The sequence below is a fragment of the Pyrus communis genome, chromosome 15 (genome assembly GCF_041283825.1).
Source record: "Pyrus communis isolate YQ-2024b chromosome 15, ASM4128382v1, whole genome shotgun sequence".
NCBI classification, from domain to species: domain Eukaryota; kingdom Viridiplantae; phylum Streptophyta; class Magnoliopsida; order Rosales; family Rosaceae; genus Pyrus; species Pyrus communis.
The window spans coordinates 33613725-33634557 of record NC_142579.1 but is presented as its reverse complement, the minus strand read 5'-3'; the positions used below and the strand labels follow the sequence as shown (position 1 = coordinate 33634557).

General features: G+C 36.8%; 3 protein-coding genes and 1 non-coding gene across 5 annotated transcripts; all 4 read left to right on the top strand.

Moving 5' to 3' along the window:
- Nucleotides 1-1898: 1898 nt before the first annotated feature.
- On the top strand, nucleotides 1899-6784 carry EIFISO4G1 (MIF4G domain-containing protein / MA3 domain-containing protein). Its single transcript, XM_068482736.2, has 9 exons — nucleotides 1899-2484; nucleotides 3034-3105; nucleotides 3223-3321; nucleotides 3559-3771; nucleotides 4060-4157; nucleotides 4340-4427; nucleotides 4522-4872; nucleotides 4959-5201; nucleotides 5292-6784. Exons 1-9 carry the CDS (start codon nucleotides 2278-2280, stop codon nucleotides 6360-6362), a joined length of 2442 nt encoding a protein of 813 aa, XP_068338837.2. The 5' UTR covers nucleotides 1899-2277; the 3' UTR covers nucleotides 6363-6784.
- On the top strand, nucleotides 2825-2929 carry LOC137720424 (small nucleolar RNA snoR103). Its single transcript, XR_011066514.1, has one exon. It is a non-coding gene; the product is annotated as a small nucleolar RNA snoR103 (small nucleolar RNA).
- Nucleotides 6785-10334: 3550 nt separating the features above from the next.
- On the top strand, nucleotides 10335-13188 carry MPS1 (multipolar spindle 1). Of its 2 annotated transcripts, XR_015956264.1 has the most exons (11): nucleotides 10335-10573; nucleotides 10676-10733; nucleotides 10818-10967; nucleotides 11049-11111; nucleotides 11280-11359; nucleotides 11497-11551; nucleotides 11643-11756; nucleotides 11851-12043; nucleotides 12125-12384; nucleotides 12489-12559; nucleotides 12702-13188. XR_015956264.1 is itself a non-coding variant. In XM_068454761.2 (10 exons), the coding sequence occupies exons 1-10, from the start codon at nucleotides 10406-10408 to the stop codon at nucleotides 12884-12886; spliced, it is 1137 nt and encodes a 378-aa protein (XP_068310862.2). In that variant the 5' UTR covers nucleotides 10337-10405; the 3' UTR covers nucleotides 12887-13188. The 2 variants fall into 2 exon arrangements, 1 of the variants encoding a protein (XP_068310862.2); XM_068454761.2 differs by lacking the exon at nucleotides 12125-12384 and having other exon boundaries at nucleotides 10337-10573.
- A 5743-nt stretch (nucleotides 13189-18931) lies between these two features.
- LOC148690897 (uncharacterized) lies at nucleotides 18932-20125 on the top strand. Its single transcript, XM_088685529.1, has 2 exons — nucleotides 18932-19400; nucleotides 19493-20125. Exons 1-2 carry the CDS (start codon nucleotides 19265-19267, stop codon nucleotides 19726-19728), a joined length of 372 nt encoding a protein of 123 aa, XP_088541655.1. The 5' UTR covers nucleotides 18932-19264; the 3' UTR covers nucleotides 19729-20125.
- Nucleotides 20126-20833: the final 708 nt, after the last annotated feature.

Sequence of the window (20833 nt, the reverse complement as noted above, 5' to 3'; positions counted from 1 at the left end):
TGGGAAGTTGCTCGTGAGTTCCCAGAAACAAAACCGTGAGGGCGTGGTCGGAGCCCAAAGCGGACAATATCGTGCTATGGTAGTGGAGCGGGCCCGGGAAGTGATCCGCCCCGGGCCTGGATGTGACATTTGTGATATTATTTTCTGAATTAATTGGTTAATTAAATACAATAAAAATCATAATTTTTAATTAAAAATTAGTAGAAAAATGTTTGATCAAAAGTTTAAAAGTTATAGAAGTTTGATTAAAAAAAAAAAATCAAATTTGAGGCATCTATATCAAAATGCCCCATACTTTTAATTCTATTTTTGTTCTTATATTTTGATTTATATATGCGATTGAAAATAGACGTTATATAATTTTTTTGACAAAAACATTTTAGTTGGCCGGTTTGGCTAGCACAAATACAAAATAAAAAATGAGAACTAATGAAAATGGCTTAAAAACTTTGAATTTTAACGATAATGACAAAATAAATGGTAAAGTGAATAGTATCATGATTGACTTTTTAGTGTAAAAATGTGGTTTTTCTTTAAAGTGAACAGTACTGAGAGTTTTTCGTTAAAATTCTCAAATAAAAATCACATGAGGTCGACTATTATTAAGTTACAAGATAGTCACATACTAATAGATAGCACACGATTCACTAATGGTGGATATCCTTGCGCAAATTCTCCCGATTTAGGTGTTATGTAGTGTTATAAAAGGCCCTGCTTGAGGCCGCCTAAATCCAATGCACTAGCGTTTATTAATTCGTAATCAGATTGAGAAGAATTGAATTGAGAATGAACTAAATCAAGGAAAAAACAAATTTAAATTTCTATTAAAATTGTTTACTAAACTATTTGTAATGGGAAGAAGCATAATATGAGAATATTTAATTTATTATTTACATCATCACATAACCATGAAATAACAATGTTTCTTTATTTCTATTAAAGTTCATCACATAACAAAATTAAATATTTAACAAAAATAAAAATTGTTATTTTATTATTTAAATATTTTAAATTTATATGACAATATTTAATTATATTTACAGGACCCAGCTAAGTGACACATCATCATATAGCAGAATATTTAACAGGGTTTTGATGGAAGGATCACATTAATTTGCGACACCTATTTTCAGGGACTACATTGATCGATTTTCAATTTCGGGGACCTTCTTGATTGGATGGTTCAATTTCAGGAACCCATTGTGATTAAAAGTCTTCACGTATTGTTAGTAAACACTGGAATGGCTTGAAATGTGCGCAATTCCCTTTCCTCCGGATTCGTAAACATACTATCATTTACCTATCACTGACTAGCACCTATTGCATTTTAAAATCTTGATCTTTGTTAAGTAAATGAGAGAATGCTAAAGAGACTTTCTCAAAGTGAGACTCCGTTATCTCATGTTTTTAGCATGCTATTTTATAATGTTGGTATGAAAATTATGCAAAAAAAATGAAATGGTGGAGACTCTACGAAGAGTCCCACCTTTTTTTTTTTTTTTTTTTTTTTTTTTTGAGTACGTTGACATTTTTACACTAAAAGAAGGAGAAGTTCGGCAAAGTTACATAATAGGCAGTCTAATTTGGTATCGAATTCACCATCAACAAGATTCGAACTTAAGATCTCTCACCTTCAAATAAAAAGAAATATTACCACACCGTAATTTCAAAATAACCCACTTTTAAAAGTGTCTCTTTAGTATTTTCCCAACTAAATGCTGTTTGACCTTTTTATCAATCATGATTCGTAAATTGGTGGTGATACAAAAAGAAGCAAAGTACCCAAAAAACGAAAGTACACAAGGAAGTTTTAGATGCGAGTCAGAGCACGGCAAAAGGACATATTCGTCATTCCACCCAAAAAGTGGACAACAACGTGATCACACTCACCCGACATTACCAAACAAAAAATAAATAAATAACTCGAACCAAAAATCTGAGACCAAAAAAAAAAAAAAAAAAAAAAAAAAAGGCAATCCAATTGCGACGCGCACACGCTCTCTCACTTCCACCAACGAAAGGAAAGGGTTTTTAGCCCTCTCCACCGCCCCACGGACCCCTTTCTCTCTCCTTCTCTCCCTCTCTTTCTCTCTCTTAACATCCGAAGAGAGAAAAAACAAACCAATACCCGCAATCCGAATCCCTTTTTTCGTTTGGGGATTTAAATCCAATTGGACAGGATTCAGCGTCCGTTTTCGCTGAGTCTTTCGTTGTTGCTGTTCTCCGTCTTTGTTCTTGATCGGACGGCTGAGATTCTTCTGGAGATTAGATCGAGGTATGCAGCAGGGTGATCAACCGGTGTTGAGCTTGAGACCTGGTGGCGGTCGCGGTAGACTCCTTGGTCCTCGCTTCGACTCCTCCTCCTCCGCCGCTTCCGGGCCGTCGTCTGCATCATCTTCGCCGTCTTTGGCTTTCGGTTCCTTTTCTTCTGATCTCCCTCTCCTCCGTCCCCATGGCGGCGCTCCCCCCAATTTCTCTATCAAGGTAAACTTATCAAATCTCTCCACTTTCTTTGGATCTTGGTTTTTACCGCCCTGTAATTTTATTTTATTTTTGCATCTGGATGTATGATTTGATTTGAATTTGTTGATTTAGGAATAAGAAGCTTGTAAAGTTTGCTTCTTTGGATTGAATTATGTGCAAACAAAGATGGGTTCGTATCAACTTTGAATGTGATTTGAGCAACCCTTTAATGATTTTAGCTCCCCCACCGACCCTTGAAACTCATTTGAGTATTTGAATAGATGAAAATCTTTATCTATATCATATGGAGGTTTCCTTGCAAGTAATTTTAAGAAGTCAATGTCCTAATTCTTGGCGGGGCGCTTAGTTTGTGTGCCTGCTGTAAATATGGACGAACAACTGCATGTAGGCTTTAGGTGGGCAAGCATTGAGTCGTAGGTTGCCCATAAAGGACCTACAAACATCGGATTCATCCAATAGTGTATAATTTGGAGTTGGCTACTTTGCAAGTTGGAGCTTGTGTTTGCGCTGTAATGTGGCCACACTTTCTGAACTCTTTTTTCATGACAGGCTGGAGATGCACGGTTTGAGGGTCGTGAGCGAGTGAAGTACACCAGAGACCAGATCCTACAGCTTAGAGAGGTATTCAATCTTATAATGTACTTGATGTTGAACAGTAGTATTATTTTGAACTAAAATGATGATGCATTCTCATAAAAACTTTACTGATCTCTGGAATATTGTACCGCTTCTTTGTAGGCTGTTGTGCTCCCTGATGAAATTCTAAAAGTGAAACAAGAAGTTGAAGCTGAATTTTTCAGTGGTGAAGATCAGAGCTGGGGTCGTGCAGAAACAAATGTGAGTTTCTGTCTGACTATTATTACTTCTATTTCAACGATTGAAGTATTGAAGTTGATGGGACTGTATATTCGATATCATCAATTTCAAATATCTTTGGTCATTAAACTTCATAATGCTCGAATTCTTTTTATTGGTGTGATTAGTTATGTAGCCTTGAAGTTAGTGATCTCCATATTTATGATATTAGCTGCGTGCTTTATAAAAGACTCCTAATTTTTTTATTTACCTATTCAGCTGCCAGCTCAATCTCCAACTCCATCTCCAGCTCAAAATCGTTATTCGGAGCCCGACAGCCGGGATTGGCGTGGCCGTTCTGCACCAATTCCTGCCTCTGGAGAGGAACGGTCTTGGGATACTCTTCGGGAGAATAAAGAGTCTGGTAATCGGTTTGATTACAGACAGCAAGATGCAAATCAGGCTCAATTTGCGAGGACACAGAACCAAGGGGTATATATTTTAAGAACAGTTTAATTTTATCTCCATAGTTTTTCCTATCTGTAATTTTGGTTTGTATTTGTTTCCTGATTATCTTTTGTGTTGAGTTTTGCCTCAGGGAATAGATTATAGTCTTTTCTCATGCAGTTATATCTAGCGGGAGTAGGTTGAATGTGCACCCTTTACTAAAATTGTTTGGTTCTGGCGTATTCTTTTGTGCTTTTTAACTTCTGTGCTTGTATATGAGGACAACATTGACTCGGATTTATTTCTGATACAATTGGTTTCTCATAATTTCAGGGAGGGCCCGCTCCTACTTTAATCAAAGCTGAGGTGCCATGGTCAGCTAGAAGGGGTACTCTATCTGATAAGGACCGTGTGTTGAAAACTGTGAAGGGGTAATATGTCATGAAATATCAGCATATTGTATTACATCTTGATTATTTGCTCTCTATTTCCCACATATAATCATGGGATTACCCTTCTGTCCCAAGTTGTCATTGTTTGGTAATGTTTTGGTTTAGATAGATGTCTGTGAGAACATTGTGTTTAATGGCATTCACTTTATGTTTCTATGCAGGATTCTGAACAAGCTGACTCCGGAGAAGTTTGATCTCCTCAAAGGGCAACTTATAGACTCTGGCATTACATCGGCTGATATCTTAAAGGTTTTATTTTTTTATATACCCTTATTATAATGTGCTTTTCAGTTTTGTTTTATTACTTCTGGCAACTGTACTCACAATTTTCCTTGCATTCCAGGGGGTTATTTCACTGATATTTGATAAGGCCGTGCTAGAACCTACATTTTGCCCCATGTATGCTCTTCTGTGTTCTGATCTTAATGAAAAGCTTCCTCGGTTCCCCTCAGATGAACCAGATGGTAAAGAAATCACTTTCAAGCGCATCCTCTTGAATAACTGCCAGGAGGCTTTTGATGGCACTGACAAATTGAGAGAAGAAGTTAGACAGTTGACTGCCCCCGAACAAGAGATGGAGCGTAGGGATAAAGAAAGATTGGCCAAGATTCGTACTCTGGGAAACATTCGTTTAATTGGAGAGCTTCTGAAGCAGAAGATGGTACCTGAAAAGATTGTACATCACATTGTTGCGGTTCGTCTTGGATTTCCTCCTCCTTTGCCCTTGTTCAGCAATTACTCTTCAATATGTTGTTCATGGTTATTTTTTATGTGAAACAGGAACTCTTAGGATCTGATAACAAAATTTGTCCTGCTGAGGAAAACGTGGAAGCACTATGTCATTTTTTTACCACAATTGGAAAGCAGCTTGATGAGAAGCCAAAATCACGCAGTATAAACGATATGTACTTCAGCCGAATGAAGGAACTGACAACAAACCCTCAATTGGCTCCAAGGTTGAGGTTCATGGTTCGTGATGTAATTGATTTGCGTTCCAACAACTGGGTTCCCAGACGTGAAGAGGTAGGCCATTGTCATATGTGCTCGACTTGTATATTAAATTGCTAATGTTTTTTGAACTAATAGTCATCTTATTTTGAAATTTGATCACAGATAAAAGCCAAAACCATCACTGAAATACATACAGAGGCAGAAAAAAATCTTGGATTGCGTCCAGGGACTACTGCAAGCATCCGAAGTGGTCGTAATGTTTCTGGTGCTCAAGGGAGTACCAGCCCTGGGGGATATCCCAACAACCGACCTGGTTTAGGGGGTATGATGCCTGGAATGCCTGGAATGCCCGGAACAAGGAAGATGCCTGGGATGCCTGGAATGGATAATGACAATTGGGAGGTTCAGAGGAACCGGTCAACGCCAAGGGGTGATGGGTTTGGTATGCAGCCTGGTGGTGGGCGTGGCCAGGTGCCGCTGGTTGGAAAATCAACATCTGTGAACACAAGGCTGTTACCTCAGGGTAGTGGTGGCCTTGGCAGTGGCAAACCTAGTGCCTTACTGCAGGGTAGTGGTGCCCCTCCTGCTCGTCCATCCGACCATGCTTATGGTGCAGAGCCTGTAGCTCAAGCGCCAGTGCCTGCTAGACCTGTTGTTGCTCCTTATGTAGCACCGGTTGTTGAAAAACCACAAGCTCCAGCTCCAGCTGCGGTTCCAAAGTTGAAACGAGATGAGCTTAGGAGAAAAACAATCTCCCTTTTTGAGGAATATTTCAGTATCGGACTCTTAGATGAAGCATTACTGTGCGTGGAGGAGCTAGAGTCTCCTGCTTACCATCCCGAGGTTGTCAAGGAAGGTATCACCCTTGCACTAGAGAAGAGTCAACCATGTGTTGGACCACTCGTGAAGCTTCTTGAGTATTTGTTTTCTAAGAAGGTGCTTACGACTAGTGACATAAGGAGTGGGTGTTTACTCTATGCATCTATCCTGAACGATGTTGGCATAGACCTGCCAAAAGCGCCAACTAACTTTGGTGAAATTATAGGGAAATTAGTCTTGGTTGGAGGTTTGGATTTCAAGGTGGTGAAAGATGTCCTGAAGGGGGTGGACGACGACTATTTCCAGAAAGCTATATTGGATGCTGCAGTGGAGGTCGTTAGATCTAGTCCGTCAGGACAAGGCCTGTTGGAATCACAAGCATCTGATATTGACGCGTGCCGTAGCCTATTCTAGGAAGCATCCTCGGACATATTCGAGTTTCTGTAACCACGTGGGACTACACTCGCCCTCCTTTTCGGGTGAGTGATTTGTATTACACAATAGATGATGTGATAAGGTGGAGATGCCAAGGGACAAGACAGGTACTTTTTACTTGAGCTGTATATTTTCCGAGGTCGTAGTTAGTGTGTGTTTAAGGAGGAAAGAAGTCGAAATCATAATGCGATGGATTTTGCTCTCGAGACGAGGATGGCTTAATCGCGTGCTGAATTTTCTCGAAGGATCCCGTTGTTTTTTGTACTCAATTAGTTTTGTTTTTGTCATTTTTTTAATCTTCCGGACTGATTAATTTTAGTTCAATGTTGGAACTAGCTCATAAAATGCCTTGTCTTTATATTCCCACTGTGAAATGAAATCGATATGAATTTGAGTGCAAATTTTCGTGTTTCGCTTTTCACAATATCGAATTTACATTTTTGTGCTGCTTTGCCGAGATTCACGAAGCCTAATAGCCAACAGGATCCTCTCTGCATCTTTTTTATGAGGATCCTGGAGATTTGTGTTTGTAAATTTTTGTCAAGTACTGTTTATGTTTATTTTTAAATAAAAATATTTAAAATGATTTTTGACTGCATGATATACGATGAACAAATACAATCCACAAATCTCTAGAATCCTTACAAAGAGGGTCCTGCAAGGATCCGGACTCACCTAATAGGACCGGAGTGACTGTCGTCAGAGAGTGGCGCATTTTGTATCTTCGTGGCCGATCCATCTTCATCCTCTACTCATGGTCTTATTCCGAATGCGAGTATTCACCTACGGCTGATAAACTGATCAAACGAGGGTTTTGTTTTATACGTATTTCTGCTTTCAGGTTTTAAGGTGAAAATGTGTGAGAAAAAAAATGATGATTAATGGGGAAAGTGGGGATCCATGAAATAAAAATTTGAAAGCAGGAGTTCATTTGAAAGTGTTTTTAAGATGATTGAAAGCCTTTAGAGAAAATGTTTTTGAATTTCAAACTCATTTAAAGTGGTTTCTGTAACAGGAAGCAATTTTTTTTACTACTTCGTGTATTACACTCTCACGTTTTTTACTACTACGTGGATAACTCTTTTAGCTTGGGTATTTCTAAATATACCAAATGAGTAGTGTTTTTTAATAATTTTTGAGCCATCTCCCTCACTTTCTAACAAAAATATTGAATTAAAACTTATTATTAATATTTTACTTTTCCTTTTACGAAGGATTACCGATTAGTTGGTACATAAAACTTTCAACGGAATTTTGCATAAAAAGATTGCATAAATAAAACCAAAAGTTCAAAGCAGAGAAAATTTTCCCCCGAGATTGGGCAGAGTGACAGAGAAATGTCAGGCAGCGAACAACGGAGGCAGATTGTTTGCCCTCCTGTTTGTGAGTACTCTTTCCATTCTCTCGTATTTTATACGATCACGATTAAGTCACGTCGATATTTTATATTGACTTTTTATAGAAATAATAAGACAAAAAATAATATAAATATAAAATGTTGACGTGGCTTAACCGTGACAGCACAAATAAGAGGGAATGGGAAGGGCACCCAAATTGGAGGGCAGACAATCTACCTTCGCGAACAACAGCAAGTAGCGCAGTTAGTAGCAGACGAGTAGTCGCTAATTGGTTAAGGTTAGAATGTCGTGCTAATAACATGTTATAAATAGGTAAAAGTTAGAGATATGACATTTGCTAAGGACAAGAGCGAAGCGGGTGAAAAATATCACACTGTTTAGTTTCGTAATTACAACACAAAAAGAATGCAGGTAAAAGAGGAAGAGAGGTATACTGATATTATTGCTTTCACTTCTTTTCTTTTCTGTGTATTATAATCAAACACGAAGTGCTCTTTATATAGAGTCACATCCGTGACAAACACAAAAAGTGAGGAGTAATTTTACAACATTAACTTCAATCTATCTCACGTTTCTAGCACTTTCTAGTCCGTCAATAACTCCTTTAGCTTCAGTATTTCTAACAAATTGCCAAATGAGGAGTAATTTTTACTAATATTTTTTGAGAAAATTTTAACGAAACATTTACAGTATTGTTCATCTTTAACAAAAAAATATTTTTACTCTAAAAAGTCACTCATGTACAATTCACTTACAACATATTTTTATTATTTTAATTAAAACTCAAAGTTTTCAAATCATTAAACATATTAATCAAAGTTAGAGATATGACATTTTAATTAAACATATTTTTTTCAAGTACTGTTTATGTTTATTTTTAAATAAAAATATTTAAAATGATTTTTGACTGCATGATATATGATGAACAAATACAATCCACAAATCTCTAGAATCCTTACAAAGAGGATCCTGCAAGGATCCGGACTCGCCTAATAGGACCGGAGTGACTGCCGTCAGAGAGTGGCGCATTTTGTATCTTCGTGGCCGATCCATCTTCATCCTCTACTCCCGGTCTTATTCCGAATGCGAGTATTCACCTACGGCTGATAAACTGATCAAACGAGGGTTTTGTTTTATACGTATTTCTGCTTTCAGGTTTTAAGGTGAAAATGTGTGAGAAAAAAAAATGATGATTAATGGGGAAAGTGGGGATCCATGAAATAAAAATTTGAAAGCAGGAGTTCATTTGAAAGTGTTTTTAACATGATTGAAAGCCTTTAGAGAAAATGTTTTTGAATTTCAAACTCATTTAAAGTGGTTTATGTAACAGGAAGCAATTTTTTTTACTACTTCGTGTATTACACTCTCACGTTTTTTACTACTACGTGGATAACTCTTTTAGCTTGGGTATTTCTAAATATACCAAATGAGTAGTGTTTTTTAATAATTTTTGAGCCATCTCCCTCACTTTCTAACAAAAATATTGAATTAAAACTTATTATTAATATTTTACTTTTCCTTTTACGAAGGATTACCGATTAGTTGGTACATAAAACTTTCAACGGAATTTTGCATAAAAAGATTGCATAAATAAAACCAAAAGTTCAAAGTAGAGAAAATTTTCCCTCGAGATTGGGCAGAGTGACAGAGAAATGTCAGGCAGCGAACAACGGAGGCAGATTGTCTGCCCTCCTGTTTGTGAGTACTCTTTTCATTCTCTTATATTTTGTACGATCACGGTTAAATCACGTTAATATTTTATATTAATATTTTATACAGATAATAAGACAAAAAATAATAAGAATATAAAATGTTGACGTGGCTTAACCGTGACCGCACAAATATGAAGGAATGAGAAGGGCACCCAAACAGGAGGGCAGACAATCGACCTCTGCGAACAACAGCAAGTAGCGCAGTCAATGGAAAACGAGCAGTCGCTAATTGGTTAAGGTTAGAAAGTCGTGCTAATAACATGTTATAAATAAATAAAAGTTAGAGATATGACATTTGCTAAGGACAAGAGCAAAGTGGGTGAAAAATATCACACTGTTTAGTTTTGTAATTATAACACAAAATGATTGCAGGTAAAAGAGGAAGAGAGGTATACTGATATTATTACTTTCACTTTTTTTCTTTGCTGTGTATTATAATTAAACACAGAGTACTCTTTATATAGAGCCACATCCGTAACAAACACAAAAAGTAAGGAGTAATTTTACAACATTAACTTCAATCTATCTCACGTTTCTAGCACTTTCTAGTCTGTCAATAACTCCTTTAGCTTCAGTATTTCTAACAAATTGCCAAATGAGGAGTAATTTTTACTAATTTTTTAAAAAAAAATTTTAACGAAACATTTTCAATATTGTTCATCTTTAACAAAAAAATATTTTTACTTTAAAAAGTTACTCCTGTACTATTCACTTACAACACATTTTTATTATTTTAATTAAAACTTAAAGTTTTTAAATCATTTCCATTAGTTTTTTTTTTTTTTGAACTGTTTCCTTTATTATTAATATTTTACATTTCTTTTTACGGAGGATTACCGATTAATTGACACATAAAACTTTCAACGGAATTTTGTTTAAAAGATGTATAAACAAACCAAAAGTGAAAAGCAGAGCAAATTTTCCCGCGAGATTGGGCGGAGTGACAGAGAGGATGTCCGGCGGCGAACAACAGCAAGTAGCGCAGTCAGTGGCGGACGAGCAGTCGCTGAGGGTAGCCGTCGCCATCTCTCTTCTCCGATCAAAACTTCTCCAAAATCAGCCCCTTCCTCCTCCTCCACCCTCTGTCGATCAATCCGACGCTCTCCGATGGAAGCGAAAGGTCTCTCTCGCATCTTTGAATTGAATGCACTTGAATTCCGATCACAATTTCGTTAAATTCTGAAATCCAAGAAGAAGCCTAATCAATTGAGTTGTGCATCAGGCCAAGGAGCGAAAGCTCGAGCTTTTGAGACTCCGGCAGGATCTCAACGAAGCTGAAGGTCCTCTCTCTTCCTCTCTCTCTCTCTCTCTCTCCCCATCTATAAGCTGCTCAATCCTTAGTTTGATGTACTTTTCGGTTTCAGACGCTTCGCAGTGCGACTTGTTCCCGGAGAGCGCTTCCTGCAAGTGTTATTTCTTCGATGATTTGGGGAAATTAAGCCCTAGCAAGCGGCTTCCAGATCCCTCTCAATGCAGACTCAATGACGTCTTGCGACGCAGATTTCTTCGACACAGTTCTCATTACCATCCTCTTTCTCGTATTCTCATCAACTTTGTGTATGCACTTCGTTTCTAACAAATCATTTTTCTTGCAGTGCGTTTCAAGGAAAGGAGAAGAAGAAGGACAAGCGGATCGTCCCAGCGCCGCCATTTCTCAGGTGCATTGGGCTTTGATTTAATTTAATTTTATGGCAATTTAATCCTATTGTATCGATTCCTACCATTTTCCGGCTTTAAATTCTGTTATTTTATCGTAAGATATTTAAGAGCTTTGTAATTTGGGGGTTTTGTGGAAAGTTATATGCATTTAGTAATTGCTAATGCAGACACAAACAGTGAAGATGAAATGGAGCAGCTTAGAGCTTCGATCGATTTTCTTGTGGAGCTTTGTGAAACCGATTCTCCTGTTAGATCCGTAGCTCACTTTATCATTTGCCTTTTCCCTTTCGAAAAACAAAGAAACGGTTAATTATAGGTTGATTTTCTGGTGTGTTAATTGTAATCGTATGCTTTCGTTTTAACTTGGATTCATTGGAATTTCAGGTAGACGATGCTAATTTTGTGAACTGGTCACACCAAGCTGTAGATTTTATTCTAGGTAGCATGCTTGTTTCGTGTTTTGATTGATCATGATCCGAAATAATCTATGGAGCAGGCACACTGAATTTATGTTTCCAAATTTCTTGAAGCTTCACTGAAGAATCTGTTATCCACGGGAAATAATGTGGAACTCATAGAAGGAATTATCAACAGCTTAATCACGCGTTTGGTTAGACGAATGTGTTTCCCGTTGCAGGGAAATGGTAAGCTATTGTTTCCAATTAGGTTGTGGATTACAATTTTCTTTCATTGTTAATCTATCATTTCGCTAATTGTGTTACTAATACTTTTTTCCAGGATCAGAACACTCTGAATCTGAGGCTCAGTTTTTCGTTCAGCATTTGATCCGAAAGGTTGGAAGCGAGCCTTACATTGGACAACGTGCATTATTCGCAGTTTCTCAGAGAATTTCTGTCCTGGCGGAAAATTTCCTCTTCAAAGATCCATTTGATGATGCTTTTACAAACATGCATCAATGCATGTTCATACTGTAAGCATTCCAGATCCACAAAACACATTCTCGACTGTGATCATCTCTCCAATTTTTTCATCAGTTACTCTTATTCATTAGGGACCGAAACCCAACTTGCTTGTTTTCGGCATCCTTTTATTCCTTGACAATTTGGATATAAAACGTTGTTTGAGGATCCACAATTCCAAATACTGAGCAGAAAGGCATTACCATGGGATTTGAGATCCGTCCTTCGAGTGGCAAAAATCCGTTAATAGTCTCATTATTTCCCTAGACAAAAAAGCATCCTACTTTCTTCCCTCATGTTTCTTCTACTGAGTCTGCAGAATTGTGGATGGTTCCTTGTCAGTTTACCTAAGGTTAACCAGCATAACTTTGAAGTGCATATTTTTTACTTTTACATTCTTCATCAGTTTCCTACGGAACGAGATTTTGATATGATTTCTTGTAATGTGGATGACAGGATCCAGCTTACTGAGTTTTTGGTATCCGATTACTTATCTGAATGGTCAAAGGACGAAGGTTTCAACACCAGTACGTGTAGTAATTGCTACTCATTTCACAAACTTTCGACATCCTTGCGTTTTTTCTATCCATATACAATGCAGCAAATGCCAATTTACCTTCCAGATATTTTGAAGTGAGAAATAATCGAACGGCGGTTTGATATTTGCAGTGCTGTTTGAAGAGTGGGTGGCATCAGTTCTTCAAGCACGTAAAGCATTAGAAGTTTTGGAGAGCAGAAACGGGCTTTATGTGATGTACATGGATCGAGTGGTAGGCGAATTGGCAAGACTCGTGGGCCAAAATATGTCCCTGCAGAAGCTCAATCGTGAAGTTCTTGACAATCTGTTTCACTAAACCTCATCTCTGCAAATTATTTTACGAATTATTTTTCTTTTGGAACTTTGTCAATTCGCAGCAGATATCTTTTAAATTTCTTAAAAGGTTGAGATTTATGTCAATTGAGGGAAACCTCGCCAGGTAGAATTGGCGGGAGTCAACATGCTTTTGTGAGAGGTGTCAATACGTGTGGGTGCTGATGATGATATTTCCTAGTCAAGTTCCTTTCCGACAATAACGACACTGCATTTTTTGTACCGCATGCGAGCACGGGCATCCGTGTGAATTGATATGAGTTGGATTTGAGACTTTTTTTCAAACTTCTCGAAAGCAAAGTGCAATTAGATGTATTTTATATATCCATATGATGAAGTCCTTGAATTTCTAAAATGGTGCATAAAGAAGTGTTTCGAATCATTGCTATTTGACTCGAATCAGAAATTGAATTCACTGTTTAACATTAGTGGTCAAAGGTTTCGAGTGAGACGGGACAACCCCGAGACCACTGCCTAAATAATATCATGAAATCAGTACCAATGTATCGATGCAAGAAAATATATTCAACTTTGATGCCCGAGGATAATACTTAGGTTTTCACTAATGAGTACTCTATGTATTCTCTTTCGGATTTGTTTTAATCAATAAACGACATGTGTCTCTTGTTTTTTAAAGTTAAAAAAAATTAATAACATGTCCATTGTTTTTTAAAACAATAAAACATGTGTTAAAATATTATTGGACAAAACTAAAAAGTGAGTACTCAAGTATTATCCTTTTAATTATATAGTTATGATTTATCCATAATTAGTAGTAAACAAGTTTTTTTTTGAACAAACGATATTATCTATATTAAAAGAGAGGAGGTGAGCTTAGCCTCACAATGAGCTAGCAATAATGTGGTTCAAATTCGCATTTAACGAGAATTGAACATAAAACTTTTTACTTACAAGTAAAAGAAATATCGTTAAACCGTAGTACTTCAATGTCTAGTTGTAAACAAGTTAGAATTAGACGATTTATTATCTGCTTTGATGACTCACATGAAAATGTGTGGACTAATAGTCTTTGCTCGATGACTCACTTAAAAGCACAAATTCTAGCGTAAAGAGCTGGATTAGGTATTTATGCGAACAACTTATACGAAATGAATATATTGTCACCTTAGTGCCTCAATCTTATCATGCATGATAGCTAAATTGAGACGTCAAACTGACGGCGTTCCCATTTCATACAAGGGACAAGTTACTGATGCTATATACTTTGCACATAAATCAAGGAAGACTCGCCAATCATGTCCACATCACCTACAAAGGAAGACTCGTTAATCGTGAGCTAAATCATCGTTGGAAGGAAGGAGGGGTTGGCTGTGGGGAACAGATCCCTCTGGATCTCTACCATCAAATTTTAGGAATTCGGATAAAATTTGATCTAACGGATATAATTATTATAACTTTTAGAGAAGTTTCTTGTTTGTAGCCTTTGGATCAAATTTCAAAAACTCGAATCTCCAGATCCTTAAATTTTGGTGGGAGAAATCCAGAGAAAATCTCTTTTCTTGGCTGGGCACTTGCTTTCTCTCATATTTTCTATGTAGAGGCCTTTCTAAGCCTTCCTTTTCCTCCTTAGAGATATCCTAGCTCCTCTCTATGTAAATGTAATAGCTCCTCAAATACTCAAATACAAATCCAAATAAAATGAATGTAGCCTAATTAAAGTGAACCATTATAAATTCTCCTGTTTATTTTGTGTTTAAAATTTTGTTGATACACTCAATATTTTCATAAAAATATTCAAAAAATCAGAGAAAGACATGGAAATGGTGGGTGAAGTCTAAACTTCACCTCGTATCGAAAACACTCTTACATTTAGACTAAAATTAACATATATCGTTAATATTTTTGACATATTTGTTAAATATCAGAGACACTCTTGTATTTTGTCCAAATGAATGTTTGCCAATCCCTAAAGTTTCATTTTAAATTTTCATCCTTCCCATCAAAAGCAACTGATATCAATATTCAATTTATTCGTTAATATTTCCACAAATTTGCATATCAATATTTCCACTATACTAATATTTTAAACACTGTATTTATTATGTACTAATTACGACATAACCCATTAAGTTGTCATCTCAGTTTTTTGCAACAATGCAAGTCATTCTATTTCATATAAATCGTCACATGCACACATAACATAACCAAATACTTAAAAAGATTTTTCAGTGTGCCCGAAACACAAGACAAAATATTACATATCCGGTATCTCGTGTTTCAAACACACTAAAGAATCTATGCAATACTTGGTCTCATCCACTAGAGGGACCCCACACGATTGAGTGCAAAAGTGATGTCTCTTGGGCATAATATTCTTCCCGCGGAAGAACCTATGGATGCTACAACCCAGCCGTATATATTCGTTCTTTGGAAGAGTAAAGTATCAGAAGTCTGAAAAACAACACCAACTACTCTTGGCCTGAAGAATGATAAGTGAGATGAAGTCTGCAGTCTGTCTCTCGCAGCTCGTCCTCGTTCTCCTTCTATTGATATCCTCTCAATCTCTTCCCAGCTCAGCCCATGCAACTGCCCACCTGAATAATCCTGCCAGGGTTCTTGCCGGCCAGCAAGTCCGGATGCAGCAGCAGGAACCAGAAGGCGCTGCAAACAATTACGATTTGAGTACTCCGAAGCTTGGGATTCACAAGAAGATAATACATAGGCCGACTCCCAAAGGGCAACGTGCCAAATCATCATCGTCCCCAATTTCAACTCAGATGCCTTCCCTTGCTTTGGGTTTATCCCTTTGCCTTTTCTTCTTCCTCTTTTAAATTCTCCGATGCAATTTACGTACAACTTGCTACTCAAATTAGGAATACTTTTCTCTCTATATCAAGTACGTATACTATGTATATATATCCGTATGCGTATATGTATATGTCTCCGACCATTCTTAGAATTTAGAAGTGTTATTGTGTTATCAATATTATTATTACCCACATGTATACATACTTGTATTGAAAAGCTTGAAAAGGACTTATATGTATACTTAGTTTCGCTTGGCAAATGGCAATTTACAAACTTTTACATCATGTGGTCCTCATTAACTCATTCTCATGAGAAAATTTTCATTGTAACGAGAATATAAGTGGTATACTACGTATTTTATAATAGAAGTGGTGGGAAATTTTATTTTATAAGTTATTAACTTTTTAGCACACATATCCTATTATTTGTATAGTGATACGTTGTGTATCATCCCGTGTACCGATCACATTAAAAAATCTCTCCATTCTAATGGTCCACCTCACACAAATTTACAAAAAGGTACTCAAAAAATAAGGCGGTTAAATTTCCGGCCCCAAAGTCATGCAAAAGGATTTTGTCTCTCCTAATACTCAATACCAACGGTGCACAAGCACAACGATAAATTGACAAATCGCACAACGGGTTGGGATTAGGATGGATTTGAGAAAAGCACATATACAATGTCGATATTCTAAAAAAATCACGCGAAAAAATGACACAACAAATCAAGCTTATTGCGTACAACGTGTACTCCCTCTAAAATGTTATTACTTAAGCACATTTTTTTATATGCTTTTTAGAAGCCTGATTCCAATTTTGTTTGGCTAATGTAAATTCGTTAGTCTCCCTACATTCCTATTTTCCTACCACCTCCATTTGCATGAACATTATCGTAGGCTACGCAGGGAAGGGAGAAACAAAACCATGTACGTAACCGTTACTCCTCAAACCATATCATCTCTAATAATTAAATTATCCCGAGGAGGTGTGCAAACCCTAATTTTCTCCGGAAGGAATTAGGGTTTTCAGAGAGAAAAATATGATGAGGTCGTTTCGACGTATATTTTTATTGTTTGTAATCCTCTTCGTTGCCGCGCGTGACGATCATACTCAGAGAGCTTTGGCTGAACAGGATCGCGATCGCGATCGCAATCCCGACCGTTATATGGAAGGTGTATGCAAGAAGCATCAAGGGCAAACAAACGAGGTGGTTTCGTTGCATGGCCGTGCGTTAATTGGTGGTGGGGGTGGAGCTACATCCCTCAGGAAGAAACGTTGCCGGGAATATTATAATAAAATTTCTAATTCGTCTCACGCAAATATGACATCTGCTGCTGCTGCTGCAATCTCAATTTCTCATCATGTATGCGTCGCCATCCTACCAGCTGTGTTAATCTTCGTTCTTTGTTCATTCTTTCCATTGTGATGTATGATGTATGTATATGCTATTGATATCATCACCCCCACATAAATTTGTGTGTTGTTTCTTAGAAAAGAACATAGAAACTTCATGTTCCTGATTTTGATGATCATGTACGACGCACGTATGTAAAAAAAAATGTGTCGTATTGTAGCACTTCTACCATTGATATATTTATGTTGAGGGTTTGATTCTCGGATGTATTGGATCCGAATTAATGGATGAAAATTTCTAAAATTTCAAAAGGCATGCACATTTATTGAGATTCAGACTGGATTTGCAGACATGGAAGAAGAGATGAATTTCCAAACCTAGTTATTTTCCTCCTTTAGGGAACTATTAATCCACCATATTAAATTAACTCTTTTTGTTAAGTGCTTTATACTCTCCATCGAATCACCTTAACTTTCATACTAAATGATAGCTAGAAACATGATGAATATGGTGTATTTTTGCTCACCACCCTCAAGTAGTAGTAATACTCACCACCTAATTAAATTTCCAAACCTAGTTTTTTTCCCTTAAGATACTAGCTATTAATCCACTATTAAATTAACTAATTCTTTTTGTTCATTGCTTTACGCTTTTCATCGAACCAACTTGACTTTCATTACTAAGTGGTAGCTAGATGCACGAGGAATATGGTGCATTTTTACTCATCTTCCATTTGCTCACACCTGAATTTTCAATTAACCTAGTTATTTTCCCCGATATTATTTATCCACCATATTAAATTACGTAAGTCTTTTTGTTAATTGCTTTATACTTTTCATCGAATCACCTTGACTTTTATTACTAAGTGGTAACTAGAAACATGATGAATAGGGTGCATTTTTGCTCATCATCCTCGAGTGGTGGTAAAATTGACCACTATACTTATTATCATTGACTGAGTTTAAATTTTGAGATTTGTATTTATTCACAACACAAATCTTGAAATTTAAACTCATATAACGATGATAAATAAGGTGGTGAGCATCATCATCATTTGAGGCTAGTGAGCAAAAATATTCCTTGATAAATAAACGAAGCATCCATCGACATGGAAATAGAAGTAAGCCATTGATTCCTTTGTCTTTGAGGGCTCTCCAAGAAAAGGATATTAGAGGCATCACATTCTCTTCTATCCATTCAAAGTGATTTGGTCGACCCTTAAGAAAAGGTCTCTAGCTAATTATTCTTTTTCATCAAGCCTCTCTCCTCACTATAACTTTTGGAGCACAATCTTCTATGATTCGCAAAGAGTGAGATTCTAACTTAAACATCTTCTGATATTAAAAAGAGATTCTACAACTATACTATGGTTACGTCAGAAACAGACCTTAATAGATCGCGGCCACCATAGAATCGCAAATTCCCCAGCCCAGTTTGTACATGTTTACATATGTAATTGACTAGGTGCTGCCCTTGTATGGCTTAAAGTATGCACTGTGAATAAAATCTCGATACGATTCCAAACCAAGAAAGCAAAACCACACGCATGCACATATACATGTGCCTGCAGTAGATCTATTTTATTCCAATTAACAAGAATCTTTACTTTATCCACTGGCCAAGAAATCCTTAATCAACTTATTTTTTTCTACTTTTCGCCGGTGACGAAGTAAGGATTTCATGTTTGTGGAAGGAGGTCTTTCACATATATAGGTAATTTAAACTCAAAACATGTGAAATTGGAGTAATTTGCAGAATTGAAAGATCCTAAATTCAATACAGAGAACTAAAAACATTGAACAAATTCACCCGAATATGAGATAAAGAGTAAGCAAGAAATTGTTTAAAATACAAGTTAAAAGCTAAATAGAAAAGTTGATAGAATAAGGAGGGGAAGTGAAGATTGCACCGCAATAAGAGGGATGGAGAGAAAAATGAGGTCTAGCATGGAATGAAAAAGAGTTTGAATTGAAAACACATTTGAATTTTAAGGATATTAAACAGATATACAGCATTAGCATGAAGCTACTATTAGATTAGCAGGGGAAAAAAAGGCAGGATGGGCCGGAGACCATTCTAGTCCCTCAGTAACTCCGCCCATGCTTTTCTCTTTATCTTTATGCCTAATAATTAGTGCTAATTACACTTAAACAGATAGCAGCAGAAGTCTATTTAAGTGTGTCCCTCTTGCTCATCAACAACCTTTGAAAAATTTTCACAGTTAATATTTAAGAGAAGATGAGAACAGAATTACTAATATGGTCCTTTTTTATGCTCTGTCTGGTTGTTCATTCTGCATGTGAAAGCACTTCCAACCCTAAAACTGGAGATTATACACCTCTGAAGAAGCAGCATGACCACCTTAAGCGTAAGGGTAAGCTCACAAATTCTCTCGACATGTCGAGAAATATATCCGACCTCCCAACGTTCTTTTTCGCTAATTGTATCAATGTTATACGCTTGCAGATGTATATGATATGATGAACAAATCAAGCAGAAAAGACCATCAAAGAATGCATGAAGTTCAGCATTTAAGGATTTCCCTGAGAGCAAAACCAGTCTACGGTAGCGGCGTCTACCTTAGGCGCCCCCGTCCCACCAAGGGTGCAGCAAGCTCTCTACTAGCTAAGCCCCCCACTTTCTTCCTGTCCGCAGTGCTCAGACATGTTGCTGTTGGATTGATCATCTTTGCTCTGTATTAATCGCTTGAGGTAATTTTGCAAACGTGATTTAGGACGCGATCGATGTGGAAGTTTTGCATGAAACTTTCGGTGTTAAACCCGGCGTTTAAATCCGTTTCCGAAACCTGCTTCTTATTTGTAAATTAGAATGTCTGCGCCGCCATCCTACCGGCTGTATGTTAATCTTAATTCTGTGTTTATTCTTTCAATTGTGATGTATCAATATGTATGTATATGCTATTGATATTATCAACCCCACATAAATTTGTACGTTGTTTCCTAGAAAATAACATAGAAACTTCATGTTCCTGATTTTGATGGTCATGTACCACGTATGCACGTCGAAAAAAAATTATTGTATCATACTGGAACACTTTTACAATTAATATATTCGTGTTGGGGGTTTGATTTCAGGATATATTGGATCGCAAATAAAGGATGAAATTTTTTGAAATTTCAAAAGACATTCCAAATTTTGGATGAGAAAAGCGAAAGGCATGTATATTAATTTGGGGAACTATTATTAGCACTTCAAAAATTTAATTCTACACTCTTGAGCACTGTAATTTTTTTCTAATTATAGAAAGTTTAAAATGCAAAATAAGATTTTTGGAGTGTCAATTGCAATTCCCTTAATTTATTGAAATTAATAAGTGGTTGGTAGAAACATGATGACGAATAGGGAGCCTTTTTCATTTTTCACTCACCACCCTCACTAAAATTCTTCAGTGTAACCGAAATACGGGGGTGAAACATCACATGTCATGATAATTTGAGAAGAGTGCTGATAAACCCACTCCGTTATCTTATTTCCCCACCCACATTTTAGTATACATTTTAGGGGTGTACTATCCACACACCCCTTTTTACTTCTCACACACCCTTTGTTAATTTCTGTTTGTTGATCTTCTTCAATTCATCTGCTTCGACGGCCGAAAATTAGAAGGGTGTGTGGCAAGTAAAAAAGGGTGTGTGGATATCACACCCCTAAATTTTAATGTCAATTTTACCCTCTTGTAAAATGACATGTAAGTACCAAAACAAAAAGGATAAATTACACTTTACCACCTTAGATTTGGGTCGATTTCAATTCCTTACAACATCTTTAAAACATTTCACTTTCATA

Coding starts and splice junctions, on each gene's coding strand:
- EIFISO4G1 (XM_068482736.2), top strand. CDS start 2,278: ATGCAGCAGGGTGATCAACCGGTGTTGAGCTTGAGACCTGGTGGCGGT. Junction 2,485..3,033: donor CCCCCAATTTCTCTATCAAG/GTAAACTTATCA, acceptor TTTTCATGACAG/GCTGGAGATGCACGGTTTGA. Junction 4,428..4,521: donor CATCGGCTGATATCTTAAAG/GTTTTATTTTTT, acceptor CTTGCATTCCAG/GGGGTTATTTCACTGATATT.
- MPS1 (XM_068454761.2), top strand. CDS start 10,406: ATGTCCGGCGGCGAACAACAGCAAGTAGCGCAGTCAGTGGCGGACGAG. Junction 10,968..11,048: donor ACGCAGATTTCTTCGACACA/GTTCTCATTACC, acceptor TTTTTCTTGCAG/TGCGTTTCAAGGAAAGGAGA. Junction 12,044..12,488: donor CATCAATGCATGTTCATACT/GTAAGCATTCCA, acceptor TGTGGATGACAG/GATCCAGCTTACTGAGTTTT.
- LOC148690897 (XM_088685529.1), top strand. CDS start 19,265: ATGAGAACAGAATTACTAATATGGTCCTTTTTTATGCTCTGTCTGGTT. Junction 19,401..19,492: donor TGACCACCTTAAGCGTAAGG/GTAAGCTCACAA, acceptor ATACGCTTGCAG/ATGTATATGATATGATGAAC.